Source organism: Littorina saxatilis, linkage group LG3 (assembly GCF_037325665.1).
Source record: "Littorina saxatilis isolate snail1 linkage group LG3, US_GU_Lsax_2.0, whole genome shotgun sequence".
NCBI classification, from domain to species: Eukaryota; Metazoa; Mollusca; class Gastropoda; order Littorinimorpha; family Littorinidae; genus Littorina; species Littorina saxatilis.
In genome coordinates, this window is record NC_090247.1 from 70674068 (window position 1) to 70692829 (window position 18762).

The 18762-nt window shown below is 42.2% G+C and overlaps 1 protein-coding gene and 1 long non-coding RNA gene across 4 annotated transcripts in view; one reads left to right on the forward strand and one right to left on the reverse strand.

The window, feature by feature from the left end:
• Window positions 1-18762, reverse strand: part of LOC138963162 (uncharacterized) — a 103778-nt gene that overhangs the window by 59490 nt on the left and 25526 nt on the right. The window lies entirely within an intron of this gene.
• Window positions 2797-18762, forward strand: part of LOC138963151 (gastrula zinc finger protein XlCGF58.1-like) — a 38999-nt gene continuing 23033 nt past the window's right edge. The window contains exons 1-5 of one of the 3 annotated variants that reach the window (XM_070335187.1): window positions 2797-2888; window positions 4972-5288; window positions 8602-8748; window positions 11848-11929; window positions 15477-15671. In XM_070335187.1, the coding sequence (XP_070191288.1) occupies window positions 5021-5288; window positions 8602-8748; window positions 11848-11894 (462 nt within the window). In that variant the 5' untranslated portion in view covers window positions 2797-2888; window positions 4972-5020 and the 3' untranslated portion in view covers window positions 11895-11929; window positions 15477-15671. Of the gene's footprint in view, window positions 2889-4971; window positions 5289-8601; window positions 8749-11847; window positions 11930-15476; window positions 15672-18762 lie in introns of those variants that run through there. The other 2 variants (XM_070335186.1, XM_070335185.1) reach the window with 2 other exon arrangements.

Consider the following 18762-nt stretch of genomic DNA (forward strand, 5'->3'; position numbering starts at 1 on the left):
CTTGTCATAAATGAGCAGCATGTAAGTGAACTGACATATTTTGAGAAGTATGTTGTGCAGTCGCGGAACTTGGCATAACAAGTACTCGACCAATACATAAGTTTCATTATCTGTATTTAGTGTTTTTTTGTGAGAATGTTAACTTTATTTCTTTGACTTGGTCACATGGAAGACTAGTCTTTCATATCAAATGTAACAACACAGTGCTAATGTTCCGGATCGCGCGCTCAGTAGGGATTATATTGTACGTTTTTTAGTGCATGTCCTTTATTTTGGGCAGTTCATACAAAAAGACGGGGTCTGACTAAAGACTACGCGACCTTGCACTACCTTGCGCGGCCTCAAACTAAAGAATGTACATGTAATATTTTTTATATATCTTGTATCTTCACAACATTATCACACTTTGTACCGAGTTTTAAGTCGGAGAAATAAAACATACGGAAGTTATGATGCATTTTTGAAGAGCTATGGGTTTTGCCAAACAGCCGGTGTCGCCAAACTCCTTCAAAACATCAAACCCAACAAAGCCTCTGGTCCCGACAACATTCCCAACATTGTCCTTAAAACCCTAGCCCACCACATAGCACCATCCCTGTCCGTCATCTACCAGCTCTCATTAGATTCTGGGCGTCTCCCACAAGATTGGCTCAGTGCCAACGTCGCGTGCGCGTTCAAGAAAGGCGACCGTCACTGCCCAGCCAACTACCGCCCCATTTCACTAACTTCTGTCCCCTGCAAGATGCTAGAGCACATTATTAGCCGCCACATCCTATCCCACCTTGAAACCAACAACATTCTGACAAATCTAAATCATGGCTTCCGATCCGGCTATTCCACAGAGACCCAGCTCCTGACAACAACAGAAGACCTACTATCCTCATACGACCGGGGACGCCAAGTCGACATGGCCATCTTGGCTTTTTCCAAAGCCTTCGATACGGTACCCCACGATCGTCTCCTCCACAAACTCAACAGCTACGGAATCTCCGGCTCCATCCTCGCCTGGCTCCAGACCTTCCTCACCCAACGAACCATGCAGGTAGTTGTGGAAGGCTCGACCTCCGCCCCAACCACTGTCGACTCTGGAGTCCCGCAAGGCACCGTGTTAGGGCCTCTTCTCTTCCTTTGCCACATCAACGACCTCCCGGATGCAGTCAAGTCCCAAGTGCGCCTCTTCGCAGATGACTGCCTCCTCTACAGGGAGATCGTTGACATCAGCGACCACATCGCCCTCCAGGAAGACCTGAAGAGCCTTGAATCCTGGGCAGAGATGGGGCATGCGCTTCAACGCTACAAAATGCTACGTCATGACCCTAGCACGGAAAACCCCTTCCTCCTACCTCTACTCCCTAGACAGCACCATCCTCAAGAGTGTACCCACGAACCCCTACCTTGGCATTCAGTTCTCTAACGACCTGAAATGGTCCACCCACATCAACTACATCTCTAAGAAAGCAAACAGCACCCTCGGATTCCTCCGCCGCAACCTGCGCCACTGCCCATCAAACTGCAGGCACAACGCCTACCTTGCCCTCATCCGCCCTCTTCTTGAGTACGGTGCCACCATCTGGGACCCATACCTTAAGCAGGACGTCGAGAGATTGGAGCGCATACAGCGGAACGCATCCCGCTTCATCTCTGGTGGCTACAGAACCACGACTCCTGGCTTCGTCACTGGGCTCCTACACAAGCTTCAACTACCAACCCTCCAGGAACGTCGCGAACACCTGCGTCTAACCTCCCTCTACAAAGTGGTTGAGGGGCTGGTGATGGCAATCCCGCCCGACAAGTTCCTGATCCCTCAAAAACCAGGACGCCTCATTCGTCCACGTCAATCTTCCAGAGACTATAGCACCTCGAACCCAGTAGACAACTACATCAGGAACAATAGCAGATGCTTCACCGTGCCACGCTGTAACACTGAGCAATACAGACATTCGTTTTTTCCAAAGACTGTAGTGGCCTGGAACCAATTAGATGAAGTAATTGTAACCTCGGCATCGACCGAGAGCTTCAAGTCGGCGCTGGCAGTAGCCAGACGACGATAAAGAATCAGCTGCGCACCCCCCACTCCGCTGCATCAATGCCAGACATCTGGATGACTTGTCCCACAAGTGCAGCGTAACTTACAGATACAGATACAGCTAGCGAGCGAAAGTGCAAGCATCGGATACCTGCGTCCGACCAGTGTTCGCATTGTTTTTTGAATTCTTATATATCTAGTATCTTCACAGCATCATCTGCCTTTACACCAAGTTTTAAGTCACAGAAATAAAATAAAAATAAGGGATCGAGTAATGATGTATTTTTGAAGAGCTAGCCAACGAAAGTGCAAGCCGAGGATTTCTGCCTCGGATTTAAAAAACAAAAACAATTTTAAAAAAATTCTTTAACACAATTATTCCAAATTTGGGGGGTTTACTTTATAACGCAACCAAAATTATTTTTAATACAAATTTTGAGCGGAAGGTCAGGCGGAAAATTCGATGAAGTCCGCATTGTTTTTAGAAGCGAATATGGTGGGACGCTGAACCACGATGCTTTCACTTTTACTCGATAGCTCGTCGCAAAATACATCATAACTCCCTTATTTTTTTTTCTTTCTGTGACTTAAAACTTGGTATAAAGTCAGATAATGTTGTGAAGATACTACATGTATATATATAAAAATATTACATGTACATGCTTTAGTTTGAAGCCGCGCAAGGTTGTGCAAGGTCGCGTGCGGTCGCGTCCGGTCGCGTAGTCTTTAGTTAGACCGAAAAGACGCAAGGGAAATCACTCTATTTGGCTGCTGCTGCCATATTTGTTACCTGACCCGAACTAAAACGCCACTCGCTGACTACTACCAAGCGAATTATCTGTGTCATCACTGTATTCTCAAGGTAAACGCTTCGACAGGTTAAAATAAGGAACAACAATGCAAAATTGAGTTTGAGAGAACCAATTTCTTTCAAAGCTTCAGCAAGACTGGTCAAATGACCGGTGTGATCGAATGCAGATGTACATGATACTACATGTACTGATGTAGATGCTCCAGGAAATAAGTTCATGTAAATTCTGAAATTGAGAAACTGATTTAATTTGAGCCCACGAAAACGTCATGTAATTACACTATTTCCAGCCATATCGGAATGACACGTTACAATCATCCTAATACAACCACATAATTGCTACAAACGTAAATCAAGGGAATGCGGGATTAATACCGCTTCCAAAATTGGTCCTGTGGCTGTGCTTGTAAGTGTAACTGATCTGGCCGAAACCCCATTCATGCAATTACCCAACCCTCATTTATCTGAATTTTGGCATGTCATCATATTCAAAAATCCGTAACATAAAGTCTTTTCGATTGATTTCTCTCCTTTTTTCACACTTGTTTCTATACACACTCTAAAAATATGACACTGACAGGCAAAATATTACTTATTAGCAAAATCTATTTTTTTTGGTCAATCGTTGTCCATGTCATTAAATGGTTTGCACTGGCTTTTTAAGTGCTTTCGAATGAGTGCCATCCAATAAATTCCCTCTTATTGGGGCAGCTTTGTCTTGTGAAATATCAGAAGATCTCGTGAGCGTAGCCTAGCTAGCTGTCAATTCTGCTGATTTTAAAACTGCACATGAGTCATTGAGGGTCTGGTGTACCAGTGATGTTCCCAGGGGTCGGCCCTCGGCCCTGGGCCGGATACCTTGGTCTAATGACCGGTACCTTGTGTCTCTGGCGGACAAATGTCCGATAAGTTTATGTCAGAGACGGACACTGCCCGATCGTTTTATTGCCACGTCGGACATGGCAACATTGATCCGTTTATTTAGATCAGGCATCAGATGATACGTCTCCTAATCTCCGAATCGGCAACGTCTTCTGTTGTTTGGTTTAGTAACTTCGCCGTTTGAAGACCGCGCAGTTTAAGAATTTCCGAAAGTTCAACTTCAGGTTGTATAGATTCTAGAAACTGCGAATGCGATCATGCCGCCTGCGAAGAAATTGAAACCGGACAAGGACCAACCCAAGCTGTGTTTTCGACAGTCAGATCATGATCAGTCGTCAAATGTGACTGTGACCGGACCCACTGTGACTGTGAGTACGAAAACGGCGACGACACCACCACGGACGTTTGTGCCTTCATGGCTTAAACTTTATCCATGGCTAAATTTCGATAGCGAGAGAAAACTGATGTTTTTCACAGTGTGCATTTCAGCAAACCGAAACAACAGCTTCACACGTGGCTGCTCGAATTTCAGAACAAGCAGTCTCGCGGATCATAGCAAGACTAATGACCATCAGACAGCCCATATTGTTCCAGGGTTACTACAAGACCGCGATCAGGTGCAGCAGAAAATGCTCACGGCAAAAGAAGAGGCTGCTGTTGTTTTAGTGAAGACAGTGCACTGGATGGTGATGGAGAACATTCCTTTCACCAAGTTTCCTTCGCTCATGGACACTTTGACAGATCTGCAAGTCCCACACATCAAGGAACTCCATTGTTCGGACCATGTACATTACGATAGTAGAAAAAGTGCAAACGAAATGCTGAAAAGTATGTCGGATGCAGTGGAAGATCTTTTGCTTTCTGTTAAACACACACTCACACACACACACACACACACACACACACACACACACACACACACACAAGAACTAGAAGAAGGCAAGTTTGGTGTGTGTCACAGTGTGTGTGTACCAAAGGAGGATGTGGACGGCTTATTTCTTTCCACGTGAAATGACCGATTGTTTTTTACAGTTCAGGACAAATGTCCTATACTTTCAGCAAGGCTAGGACATTTGTCCTATAAGGACAAAATCCAAGGAACATCCCTGGTGTACTGATACTTGTTTAGTCATGGAGCTTTTGGGGTGAAGCGGTGTGTGTGTGTGATTGTGAGAGACAGAGAGAGACTCAGAGACAGAGAGAGCTTTTCTCTGCTTCTTTAAATTGTTGATTGAGTCGTTTTTCTACACAGCATTAATGCCTTGAAAACCGATCAGCTATGGACCTGCAAGTGCAACGCCATGAAGAGAGAGCAGCTATTATTGGCCAACAACTTGAACAGTGAACATTCAGGAACTGTCAGCGCCTTGATAAGTGAACAGTCAGGAACTGTCAGCACCTTGAACAGTGAACAGTTAGGAACTGTCAGCGCCTTGAACAGTGAACATTCAGGAACCATGTCCTCTCCCAGCAGCATGGAGGAAGGAGACACAGCTCTTCTCTCAGATGTCAAGATAGAAATTGATGTTGCAGAAGAGTATTGTGACATCACTGGAACACATCCGTATGGTAAGTGAAATGAAACATGTAATGGGGAGGGAGGGGGTGTTTTGGGTAAGGTTTGGTGGTCAAGTGGGGGAGAGACATTGTTGACACTATTGGTGACAGTCAGCCTTGGTAGCACTTCACACCTTTTGAAGGGGGGTGGGGGGGGGGTGGGAGGGGGTAGTAGAAAAACATGTTGCATGATGCCATTAGTTACTACATTTAGTCTTCTTCTCATTTGCCACTACTGTACGAGGGCTGTTCCATTATTATTTAGAATCCAGGCTCCTGGAAATAATGGCGTTAAATACAAAATCATGCCGTCAAATAATAGACTAATGTGAGGCTTGACACAAAAAAATGAAATTCCAGAGTTATGTTGTTTTCATATGGTCGACTCGGGAAGATACTCACTACCGCGGAATGTATGAGATTGCGTCATGAAGCTCAAATTCGCGATTTCGGACCGATCTTACAATATCTACAAACTAAGGGTTAAAAGAGGCCGAAAGTGTGATGCAATGTTTTAGGATGAACACTCCTTGTAGAGCCGTGGTTTAAAACTGGAACAGCAATTTCCAACCCGGTAGACGGAGCCTTGAAAATTATACCCACCCTGGTCTACTCATTTCATCCTTTATCCTCAAAAACATTGGCGCTGTTGAACAAATAATAAGAGAAGATCCCTTGATTATATTCAGGGAGATGCAATATGCCCTTGGCATTAAAAGCTCTGCATTTGAAAAGATCTTACACAAATATTTAATGGCCCCAAACCAATTTGCCGGTTGGGTACCACATGAACTCAGTGACGGGAAAAAGAGGAGTAGGGCAGAGTGTTGCCTGACAATACAGTGGACGCCGCTTAATAAAACCGCGGTTAATAGAGCCAGCCGCTTATAAAAGCCGATTTCAGACGGTCCGGATAAATCACTATATCTTATGTATTAGAAAAAGCCGGTTAATAAACCCAACCCGCCGCTTATTAAAGCCAGTTTTCTCAGAGAAATCACGTAGTTTGTGACTAAAACTCACATTATCTTGTTCTTGTAATCGCTCAAGTCATAGGCCTATTTATGTCCAGGCTCACGCGTATCACGAAGTAACCGAGTTCAGAAAAGAATGTCAGTCAATGTGCGAATGTGGAAGCCGGGCAATCGGACTTGACAGGTGATGATGAAGATGACGAGGAAGATGAAGAGATGCCACCCCCACCGCCTTCAAACCCAGAGATGAGGCAAATAATGACCCGCCTTCGATCTGGTCTGGAAAGTCGTGGTTACCGCATGGAAGAATTTGAACCATTCGCAGACTCAGTGAGAGAACTGATGTGGAAGACGACCAACAAACAAACACTCATAAAATCGTTCTTCTCTGCCGAGTAATGATTCGTGACGGTGACAGTGAAATTATTGATGAACCGAAGTGATCAAAGTACATGTACATGTACATAATTAAAACAAAAGTTCAACATCCTTCGTGAAGTTTTGTTTAGATTCAAACAAGTGTAAATGACGAAAGAAAGTGACTGAGTGACGTAATCAAAAGAGAAGATATTTTTTTTCTTTCGAAAATGACGTATTCCTGGACCGCCGGTTAATAAATCCGCCGCTTATTAAAGCCATTTTTCGTCAGTCCAGAAGTGGCTTTATTAAGCGGCGACCACTGTACTTGAAAAAATAAGCAAATTTGGCTTGTCCAAATCAACATGGAATATCGTCAGTGGGGACGAAACCTGGGTTAATTAGTTCCAATCTGAAACCAAATAACTGTCGTCTGTTAGGGTGTTCAAGCAGGTGACCCAACCCTTGCCAAGTTCAAATAAGAACCCTAAGAAGCCCTAAAAAAAATGTTGTGTATCTTTCGTCGCTAGATCAAGGTACATTTAAACACTGTGACTCTTGAGGACAGGCATACAGTCACGTCTGACTGCTGTGTCCACCACTAATGGTTGGAAATATTCGAGGCTTGGCACAAACACGGGTATTCGAGGGCTTATGCTGTAACATGGCAACGCACCTGTGTATACTGCCTTTGCGACAAAAAAATTTCTTGGCACCAAAGGGAGCACTACCGGCACGGTTGGCCTAGTGGTAAAGGCGTCCGCCCCGTGATCGGGAGGTCGTGGGTTCGAACCCCGGCCGGGTCATACCTAAGACTTTAAAATTGGCAATCTAGTGGCTGCTCCGCCTGGCGTCTGGCATTATGGGGTTAGTGCTAGGACTGGTTGGTCCGGTGTCAGAATAATGTGACTGGGTGAGACATGAAGCCTGTGCTGCGACTTCTGTCTTGTGTGTGGCGCACGTTATTATGTCAAAGCAGCACCGCCCTGATACGGCCCTTCGTGGTCGGCTGGGCGTTAAGCAAACAAACAAACAAAACAAGAGACCCCTGAAGACTCTGCGAGCCTTCACGTGGGCCATACCAGGTATAGCTGATGTCAAGAGGTCCCAGGCCCGAATGAGAACATTTGAGAGGATGGCCAGTTGGGTGTCGGCTGGGGAAGGATTGGTGTAGAAATTGGCCTGGTTAGCTTGTTTATAATATGTGTTTCCGTTTCTGAGATTCAAAATAATTAGGGAACGGCCTACATACTAGCACTACATTTTGTCAATCTGTCAAACTCACAAAATGAAATATACTGCATTGTTTCCACCACATCATTAAATCTTACGGCCTTGCGCCTTGCGCCAAGAAAGGGTCTAACACATACACAAGAATAACGTGCAGAAAGTGACAAGCCAGTACATAGCGTATCACAGAAATGCCGGTTTTTTCTATATTTGTTTTCTGAGCGTGTTTTTAATGAAATGATGAAAAATAAAACAGAATCATTCGTTGATTGATTTCTAAAATTAGAATTTTGAGATTTTTAATGAGCAAACTCATTAATGAATTTTAAAGCTTCCGAGCTGAAATGCAATCGCATAGTTTTGGCTTCATCGAGGACTGCTTTACCAAAATTTCAATCAATTTGATTGAGGAAAAAAAGCCTGGTATGATGTCATCAGATTCATTTATCAAAAAATTTACAAAATAACATCTGGGGATATCATTCTCAGGGTTTGTAAAGTTTCATAAAGATCGGTTCAGTAGTTTTCTCTGAATCGCTCTACACACATTCACGGTCACACAAACACCACCATGCACTCTCGTCTCGATTCCACGTCTATCTTATTGTTCAAATATTTAGTAAAAATTTAATTGTAAAAAGACTGGCACACCAATATATATATACATGAATCGTTGTTGCAAGCTGAGGCAGTGAGTTGGGAACTTGACACAGTTTGGACTTTACTGAGAGTTGCTTTTCAAAATTACCTGCTTCTGCTTTCAGGTATGTTGAATCAGCAAGCAGATTATCATTGCCCAAAACAGGAACAAGGTGAGACATGTGATACAGTGCAGACATTGGAAGGACAAGGTGCAGTCAGCACTCACAGTGATACCTGGCTGAAACAAGAGGCAACAGACCAGTACAGAGGTATACCTCTATTTTAAATCTTCTACAAGTATGAAAACTATAGGTCCTCACATCCGGCACGGTTGGCCTAGTGGTAAGGCGTCCGCCCCGTGATCGGGAGGTCGTGGGTTCGAACCCCGGCCGGGTCATACCTAAGACTTTAAAATTGGCAATCTAGTGGCTGCTCCGCCTGGCGTCTGGCATTATGGGGTTAGTGCTGGGACTGGTTGGTCCGGTGTCAGAATAATGTGACTGGGTGAGACATGAAGCCTGTGCGGCGACTTCTGTCTTGTGTGTGGCGCACGTTATATGTCAAAGCAGCACCGCCCTGATATGGCCCTTCGTGGTCGGCTGGGCGTTAAGCAAACAAACAAAATAGGTCCTCACAGAAAGAGTTTTGTGACTATCAAGAGAGAATTTGAGAAAATTGGGTCTTTCTGAAGAGAGGGGATTTGATAATGTTTTACAAAAAAACAGGTTTCACAGTAAGGTATGTCGATGCACAGAAGAGAGAAATCGTGTGTAGGCACTCTGTGACCGGACATTCAAGTAACCTAGAAGTCTTGTGGGCAATTGTGTTTTATCCTACATACGTGAGAGAGACACTCGTGAGATAATAATCGTTCAAATCACACGTGTGTATATTATGTAAATGAGGTCATGTCAACCAAGTCTGGCAGGGACCTGTTTTTCCACCGCTTTTGATGCCAAAGTCACCGATACAAACGTATTGTAGAATAGATTACAAATTGCGCTCGCTAATTACCCTCGATGAATTTTTAGAACTAACACGTCACGCCACACTTTTAGAGTGACGTTTCTTTGCTTTGACATAATAGATTGCACGAGGCTTTAGAAAAGATCGAGGTTCCAAAACAAGCGTCTTCAATTTTAGCTGCCTCGACTGCAGGACATTTTCAGTGAAATACATGTAAGTACAGTATGTAGGATAAACAGAATTCTACATGGCTCGCTGTTGCGTACCAGATTTACACTCGCTGCTTTTTCAAATAGTGAACAGTTCGCTTTTGCTCGCAGTTCAATATTTAAAAAACAACTCGTGTAAATCTGGTACGACACAGCAAGCCATGTAGTATTCTCTATATATTTACCAATGGGCAAACTCTTGAATCTTGCTGTAATTAAACTTGATTTGCCAATCTTAACCCTTAGGCTGGTTGTCGCGACATATGTCGCGCTACTTTACGTATACGGTCACCTGGTTGTCACGACATATGTCGCGCTACTGGCTCAGTCTGTTTGGTCGGTTCCGATTACCTCCCATGGATGCGAAAACCTATTTGACCGTTTTTCTTTATTTTTCTCTCTGTTAATTCACCAGTGGCTATGTAACATGTGTTACAGAATTGCACCAGTGTAAGGGTTAAGTCCACTGAACTAGTCAATCTATACTACCTTGTAAGCTTTGAATCTCAAGTGTCAGATGCTGCAACATCTAAATTAGGTTTTAGTGCCCTCTGCAAATACTTTGACAAGGTCATCGTTTACCAATCTTGTTTGCTTTAGATACATTGAGTCGTTTTGAAAGTTACCAAGTGAAACAAGCTTACTTGTACACTGTAGCCAGTTTTTCTTTTTATTCGAGTTATGATTCAACAATTGTTTGAGAACTTATTTTCGGATGTTGTGAGTTCAAAAGCTACAAGCAGAAAATCTACAAGACAAGGAAGGTAACTGTGTTATTTGTCAGAATTTTCTTTGCATGGTTATTTTCTTGTCTGTTCATAAAAAAATGTTTTAAAGATATAGTGTCCACGCCGCCATTTTGGAGAGTTTTTTTGTCGAATTCGGCCGATTTGAAGAATTTGGGGAATCTAGTGTACCTTAATTAAGACGCACCTGGCCCGGTTTGCTCAATAAAGCACCACAAGTATGGTAAATAATTAATTCAAAATGAGTAAATTGGCGACTGCTCTCTACCATTTGAAGATTAAAATTGGCCGTCATAGACTGGTTTTCGTCGCGACTCAAAACAATGGCGGATGGGATGGCCGCTTAGTGAGAACAAGCCCACACGTTTCTGTAAGAAATCGACTCAAGGTGGTTCAGAAAGCAGCAGAGTGACTGGTAACGACACAGAATCACGAGAAAGTCATGCTCGACGCACAAAATGCAAAGTTATCAACAACAAGCAGTCGAGTCGGAAAGTTGGATTCAACTGCATGAGTGTTACCGTTGTGTGCACTGACTACCCACGACGCAGAGCTCTCACCTGCTGCCCGGATTTGTAAGTAAAGCAAGTGTTGTCGTGTAGACTTTGGACAGACCTAGACAAATGTTGCTGCCGTTTTGTCTGTGTGTCTGCTGGTGTGTTGTGCGAATGAAGCATCCATCAAGCGAGCGCACGAACGTGTATTGTGCAGGGTCGATTGTGTCCAGTTTTGGTTTGAACACGGACACGCCACGGTGTGTGTGTGTGTGTGTGTCTGTGCACTGCACAGGAGCTTGTATCAAAGTGCCGGTCGATCATTATTTACTCCTTCATCCCAACAGTCTCCTTACAACTACATACTACGCATTCGCTAGTGAATAGTAGTAGCCTAGTAAGGGTGTACATGCAGGAGTAAATAATGATCAACTGGCGGTTGGGTACAAGCTGCTGTGGTGCATTGTATAGGAGACAGAGACTGACAGACAGACAGAGTAGGTAATCCCCCTAAAAATTGTTTTGAGATGGAAAAAGTAGGGTCAGTCAGCACAGTCTTTGGATGTAGTGCAACAGAAAATGTTATTTATAACTGACATTTTATATTGTCAGCGGTATGAGTTTTTCTGTGCCTAAAGTTTTTAATGTTGTGATTTTGTAGGAAGAACTATGATTGAAGCTTATTGTAAAGCTTTGTGAAATGGTAACATTTTGACGAAGAACACATTCTTCCTCGGACGGTGTTCATTGAAGCAAACACTAAATGCGGCAGAATTTCATTCATCCTTTCTTTTTTAACTGCCATTTTTAAGTGTCGCTGTGCATGTTGAAAGCTTCATGTTCAGAACTGATGTTGCTGTAGAACTGTATGTAATTGGCCAGCCTTTGGTTTACACTTAAACAGTGGTTTATATGTTGCTATAATTACTAAAACAATGTTTTTTAATTTTCAGGGAAAAAGCACCCGGACATCAAACATTCTTGCAATGTGTGGCAATAATGGTTTAAAATATTTCTAACAAAAAGATCATTAAGGTGAGTTTAAATGTTCATATTTCTGATGTAAGTCAAGCTTATCTTTTATCTTGAGTAACTATCTCTGTCATGTCTCTCTCAGGCTGCGCGACCGACAGAAAAGTTGCCAGGAACCGATTCCTTGAGTGTGGCCAATTATTCCCCATTTCTGGTTCACTTGAACTGCAGGCAATTTTGTTGAGTGATTAAAAGTTACGGATTCTTTAAAAAGGTGTACCGTATTTGACGGACTACAAGCCGCGACTTTTTAAAAATAAATCGCATTGCGGCTTATAAAAAGATGCGGCTAAAATGTTACCTAAACTTGAATAGCATTCACCTAATGGAAGTCGCCGCGGATTTTCATTTCGCTCGATTAGCGATTACCGGTACTTTATTAGCTCTCTACTCAAGACTCGGCGCTTTTCTCTTTCTTTCGCGAATCTTCGTTTGTCAACAAGTCGTCGTGACAAGATAGCGTACAGAGAAACACCGGATGTATCAGGATCTCGCGCGCGTGAGATTTCGTTTTTTTGTGTCTCGCGATAGTTGGCGGAGCGAGAGCCGTCATGTTGTGTTTTCGTCTGCTCGAAATGTGCGCAAAAGTCATAAAGATCATCCCAAAAAAGTTTATTCCGAGCGGGACTACATGTGTGTGTTGGTTACAAATTGTGTGTGTGATATTTTTCTTCAAACTTTATCACTTTTCTTCTTTGTTTCACTTGTTAATTCTCGGAGCCGATTTCGCCAAATACCGTACTTTCGTTTGCCTGGTTGTTTTGATTGATTGACACGATCAGATTATATTTTTTTTTCGACGGCGGCTAATATAATGACGAGGCCTATACGTGGCTCGTCCCAATTCTTTTTTTCAAGTTGGGGGTGCGGCTTATAAAATGGTGCATCTTGTAATCCGTCAAATACGGTACGTTTGAGGATAAGACACTGTCAAAGTTTTGAAACAGTATTTTTCTTCTTCATGGTTATAAAAAAACTGCAGCACCTGTGTTCAATTTCTGAAGATGTATTATTACTACAGTGGCACCCCCCTTTTAAGACCTCAAACAATCTGAGAAAATCGAGTCTAAAAAAGGAACGAGTCTTAAAATGGGGGTAATTTTACAGAAGTTATGAACAGAACATGTGAGAAAACAAGGCCTTAAAAAGAAGGGAGTTTTACATTGGGGGGTCATAAAAGGGAGGTTCCACTGCATTAATCATGCCATGGAAATCATAGTGATTTTACAGATAAATACAATGACAATTAAAAGCAATTTGCAGCCCAGTGTCTAATTATCTGATTATATTCTGTCTATTTTTATCATTGTATCTTTGCTACAGAAATTCATGGTTACATCTTGACCAAAAGTCAATTATTATCAATAAACCAAACAACATGCGCACACAAAAACATACTCAATTGTCAAGAACAGTGTCTATTTTATTCCATGTAGATCTCAAATCCACAGGCACACATCCTCTCTGCACAGTTCAAAGGTGCTACACATGAAACTATTCTTGGAATTCGAGCACTTTTCAACACCTGTATATTTGTTCTGCACAAGTTTTACTAGACCTGTGAATTCAACGCATTAATCAATATACTTTCAGGACTCTTCCCCAGACTTTATTGCTCATGTCAGCTGTTTCCATGCACAAATAGTCACCCTGTATGTATCTTTCGCTTGATATGCAAGTGTCTAAACCGAAAGAAAAAAACACTAAAAACCAAACACAAAAATTCATTCACTAAGAGTGAATGTACACACATCCTAAAAAACACGAAATGAATAGTCATTCTGTCAGTCATTGATACTGATCCAAGCCATTGATGTGACAAAGAAAGGAGTAAGTTTTTTTTAGAAAGCTAAAATCTTTCAGAGGGAAATGGTGTTATCAAAAACTGGTTTTTCACATGCTCCCTGTAAATCACTGAAAGCAGACCTCTTCAACTTCAGAAGACCCTCCCTCGTCTTCTTTTTGAGGGGCTATCCAGAGATACTCCAGTGCCGAGAGTATGAAATAAATAAATATAGCTGTCTGTCAGCGTTCTCTAGAATGAAAATGTCTCTACAAGGTGTAGAACTGTGCACATAATAAAACACACACACACACACACAACATATGTTCAAACACTGATCCAAATGTTGGGGGTGGGCGTTTACTAGGTACTTACGGCGCTTACAAGGTAGATTACAGTACATTAAACAAGTCGCGTAAGGCGAAAATACAACATTTAGTCAAGTAGCTGTCGAACTCACAGAATGAAACTGAACGCAATGCAACGCAGCAAGACCGTATACTCGTAGCATCGTCAGTCCACCGCGCACGGCAAAGGCAGTGAAATTGACAAGAAGAGCGGGGTAGTACTTGCGCTGAGAAGGATAGCACGCTTTTCTGTACCTCTCTTCGTTTTAACTTTCTGAGCATGTTTTTAATCCAAACATATCATATCTATATGTTTTTGGAATCAGGAACCGACAAGGAATAAGATGAAGGTGTTTTTAAATTGATTTGGACAATTTAATTTTGATAATAATTTTTATATTTTTAATTTTCAGAGCTTGTTTTTAATCCAAATATAACATTTTTATATATTTTTGGAATCAGAAAATGATAAAGAATAAGATGTACGTAAATTTGGATCGTTTTATAAAAAAATTTTTTTTTACAATTTTCAGATTTTTAATGACCAAACTCACTCATTAGTTTTTAAGCCACCAAGCTGAAATGCAATACCAAACCCCGGCCTTCGTCGAAGATTACTTGACCAAAATTTCAACTAATTTGGTTGAAAAATGAGAGCGTGACAGTGCCGCCTCAACTTTCACGAAAAGCCGGATATGACGTCATCAAAGACATTTATCAAAAAAATGAAAAAAACGTATGGGGATTTCATACCCAGGAACTCTCATGTCAAATTTCATAAAGATCGGTCCAGTAGTTTAGTCTGAATCGCTCTACACACAGACAGACAGACACACACACACACATACACCACGACCCTCGTCTCGATTCCCCCCTCTACGTTAAAATATTTAGTCAAAACTTGACTAAATATAAAAAGCAAAAAACAATATACATTATTTGTATTTTTGACCAAATTATGACATTTTACACAGATTGAGACAGTCAGTGTTCCTCAAGGTGAACAAGGACTGTCAAGGTGTGTGTAAAATGTCATATTTTGGTCAAAAATACAAGTAACATTTATGTATCGATTGGTTCTTGTTAGAATTCCTTTTAATTGTTTTTTTAATGTACAAACATTCACTATTTTGTAGTCTCAGCTGGCCGCCTAATATGGAATGTAACAGAGCATGTGTAAACCAACCCACACAGAAACGCACTTTGTTTAACACCACAATGTACTCTAATACAGGCAACAAGGAAGAAAGTCAGTGTACTGGCCAGTTGGATCTACTGTATAATGTCATTCCTATGACTCATACACAGCAACTGCACATGGCAACTCTTACACCTTCACCCGAATAGCCAATATCTTTCCTCAATATAACTCTAGTCTGAATCGTTTGGCTTTATTGATCTTTCCCTCTTCTTCTTCCAGGACCAGAGCATCTTCAATCTCTTCTTTGTGTGTGGGCCAGTAGGAGCCTGCTGTCATCAAGCACCAGTGCCTTGAAGTCCTGGAGCATAAACAGAAAATCGCCCATCAGTGAAGACACTTAATTCAAACTTCGAAAAGGGTTGAAAAAATGAACCAAATGCAAGAAAAAAAGCGAAAATAAAGAGTTACAGAAGAGTGTTTGTAATCTATTCATCTATGTAATGGAGTGCAAGTGTGAGTAAAAGGTGGGGGTGGGTGGGAGAGGGGGGATGGGATATACCTGTGGGCATTGGCTTTCCAGATTTTTAGCATTCTGACACAATGACAAGTGTGAAAATGTGTTCTAGTGCTCCTGACGAGCAAAAGTGTCAGTTACACAGCTTTAGCTACTTGGAATGAATGCCCAGTTTACCATTGCATTATACAGTAAAACCCTAACTTTGCCCCCCCCCCCCCCCCCCTTTAAAAAAAACACAACATTTGTCTTGAAAGACACTACTTTCTCAGATTCCTGTTTATAACCTATATCCTAAGACATTCTGCTTTTCTTTGATTGAGTTTGCTGTATATAGACATGTATACCTTAAAAGAAGGGCTCCACTGCATCTCTAATTTTTTTCTCTACAAGAGGTATTGTAGCAGCATCTGTCAAGTGCTAAACCGCAGAAAGGTCAATTTGATATAATTATTCAATACTGATGTTTCAAGTTAAGCAGAACTGCTGTTTGACATGTGGTTGGAAATTGTGATTCGGGGATTGTCTTGTTTAAAAAAAAATTGAACAGGAAGGCAGACATCTATTTGAACTGCAAAGCAGACACAATTCAAAAATCTACACATCATTATTATGACTTCCTACATAACAGCATGATCATGGAATCTGTTAGCCAAGTGTCAGATCATAAAGATCATTATGGAGGCAGAAATGATCCCCTCAATCTGTAAAATATCCTTCTTTACAAACAGCATACAGGTGTAGCTAAAACAGAATTCATATTACAGTGGAACCCCCTTTTACGATCTCCCAAAATCTGATAAAATCAGGTCTTAAAAAGCAGGAAGTCTTAAAATGAAGGTGAATTTGCATAGGTTATGACCAGAACAGACCTGTGCACATCTACGGTTTCTCCGTAATTTCTCCGATTTTTATATGCAGAATACGGTGCTACGGATTTGTAATTAAAATTCCAAAATTCCGATGTTTTACTAAAAAAAAAAAAAAAATATTTTTTCTGTTTTAAAATGTTTTGACCAATTAGTTGGCCGTTGCGCTGACGTTTTCCGATTTACCGGAATTGGGAAGTGCGCGTGTTCTCAGCATTGAGTCTTTGTTCTTAGACTTAGTTCGTCCAGCGTCTGCGTGGCAACTTGTGATTAAAGTGAAACATGAAAAAGAAAAAAAGAGTGCGAGATTCAGATAGTGACGAGACTGCATCACGGTGGCCTAGTGGTAAGGCGTCCGCCCAGTGAGCGGGAGGTCGTGGGTTCGAACCCCGGCCGGGTCATACCTAAGACTTTAAAATTGGCAATCTAGTGGCTGCTTCCCCTGGCGTCTGGCATTATGGGTTTAGTGCTAGGACTGGTTGGTCCGGTGTCGGAATAATGTGACTGTGTGAGACATGAAGCCTGTGCTGCGACTTCTGTCTTGTGTGTGGCGCACGTTAAATGTCAAAGCAGCACCGCCCTGATATAACCCTTCGTGGTGGACTGGGTGTTAAGCAAACAAACAAACAAACAAAAGATAGTGAAGAGGAGACACCAGCTCTGTCACCAAAGAAGAAGAAAACGGCACAACAGTGCGGGAAGTCCAGTTATTCTCAAGACAACCTGGAGATCGTAAAATCCAGTTTGTGTGCTTTGTGAGCAGAATTATGTCTTGAACTGTCGTTACAGCTTACTACTGAAACATTTTAAAAACTACTGAAATTTGGTTTGTTTACTACTGATGAGCGTTTTGAGTGTGCACAGGGCTGCCAGAAAATCTGAAAAGCAAGGTCTAAATATAGGGGAGATCTTGAACTGTAAAGGTTTTTAAAAGGGGGGTTTCACGGTACAGCACCCCAATTGTGAGGACTGTTCATTTATTTCCCTTTATGAGACACTAAAAGGTTGTGGGTACTGAAATTTAACTGCACAAAATATCTTGACAAAATCAGGATGCTGAAGCTCAATTTTCATTTTTTTAACATATTTTTGGAAACCAGGAAATACACACATTCCCTAGAATGAAAAAAAAAATGCACCGGTAATGTAATTTGTGACTGAGACCAAAAAACCTCACCGTTAGTCATTATTTAGTATACCCTGTGATTGAGTTTGGAGGAGGGGTGGGGGTTGAGGGGGGGGGGGGGGGGGGAAGCAGTGAGAGAAAGTACATGTACTTATATGTATAGTCCTGATTCACCTTCAAATTGTTTTTTTTGCCACAAAGACCACTAATTTACCCCCCCCCCCCCCCCCCTCCTACACATACACACAATTTTACTTTTTTTTCTGCACACATTACATTCCTAAAACACACACACACCCACACATAACAAATATATATACACAACACGCACTGATTTTCTTGACATTGTTCAGTTGGATGAATGTAATTTATTCATTTTCTGTGATAGCACTCTATTGGAATTCACACAACTCCTGCACACAGAGAAAGTATCTATTAATATTATAAGTATAACTAGTCCTCACTTACCTTCAAATTGTTAATCTGATCAGCCTTCTTGCCCAGCAAACCAATTTCAGTTTGAGAAGACTTGGACCAGTCCTTGCCTCTGCATCAGCTCACACCTCTGCTAATTCCTCTCCCTATCCTGCCTTGATGTGCACTTTTCTCTTGCACGAGCAGCCTGGCCGCTTGTTGTTTTGAACGTAAAACTTCCATAGCCTGAAAATGAAGACAAATGCTTGGACAAGTGTCTGGACAAGCTCCTGCCGTCTATCACAGATATCATCAACATCTCCCTGGCCACAGGCGTCGTTCCCGACTGCTTCAAGTCTGCCATTGTTCGCCCACTCATCAAGAAGCCCGGCCTTGACATCAACGAGTTGAAGAACTACCGTCCTGTGTCCAACCTGCCCTTCCTCTCCAAGCTTCTGGAGCAGTTGAGCGCCCACCTGTCATTGAACTCGCTGATGCCAGTGTACCAGTCAGCGTACGGCCCTCACCACAGCACTCCTGCGAATCACCACGGACCTCCTGAACGCAACAGATAGCGGTCTCGTCTCTGCCCTTGTGCTGCTGGACCTTTCCGCGGCCTTCGACACGATCGACCACCAGCTA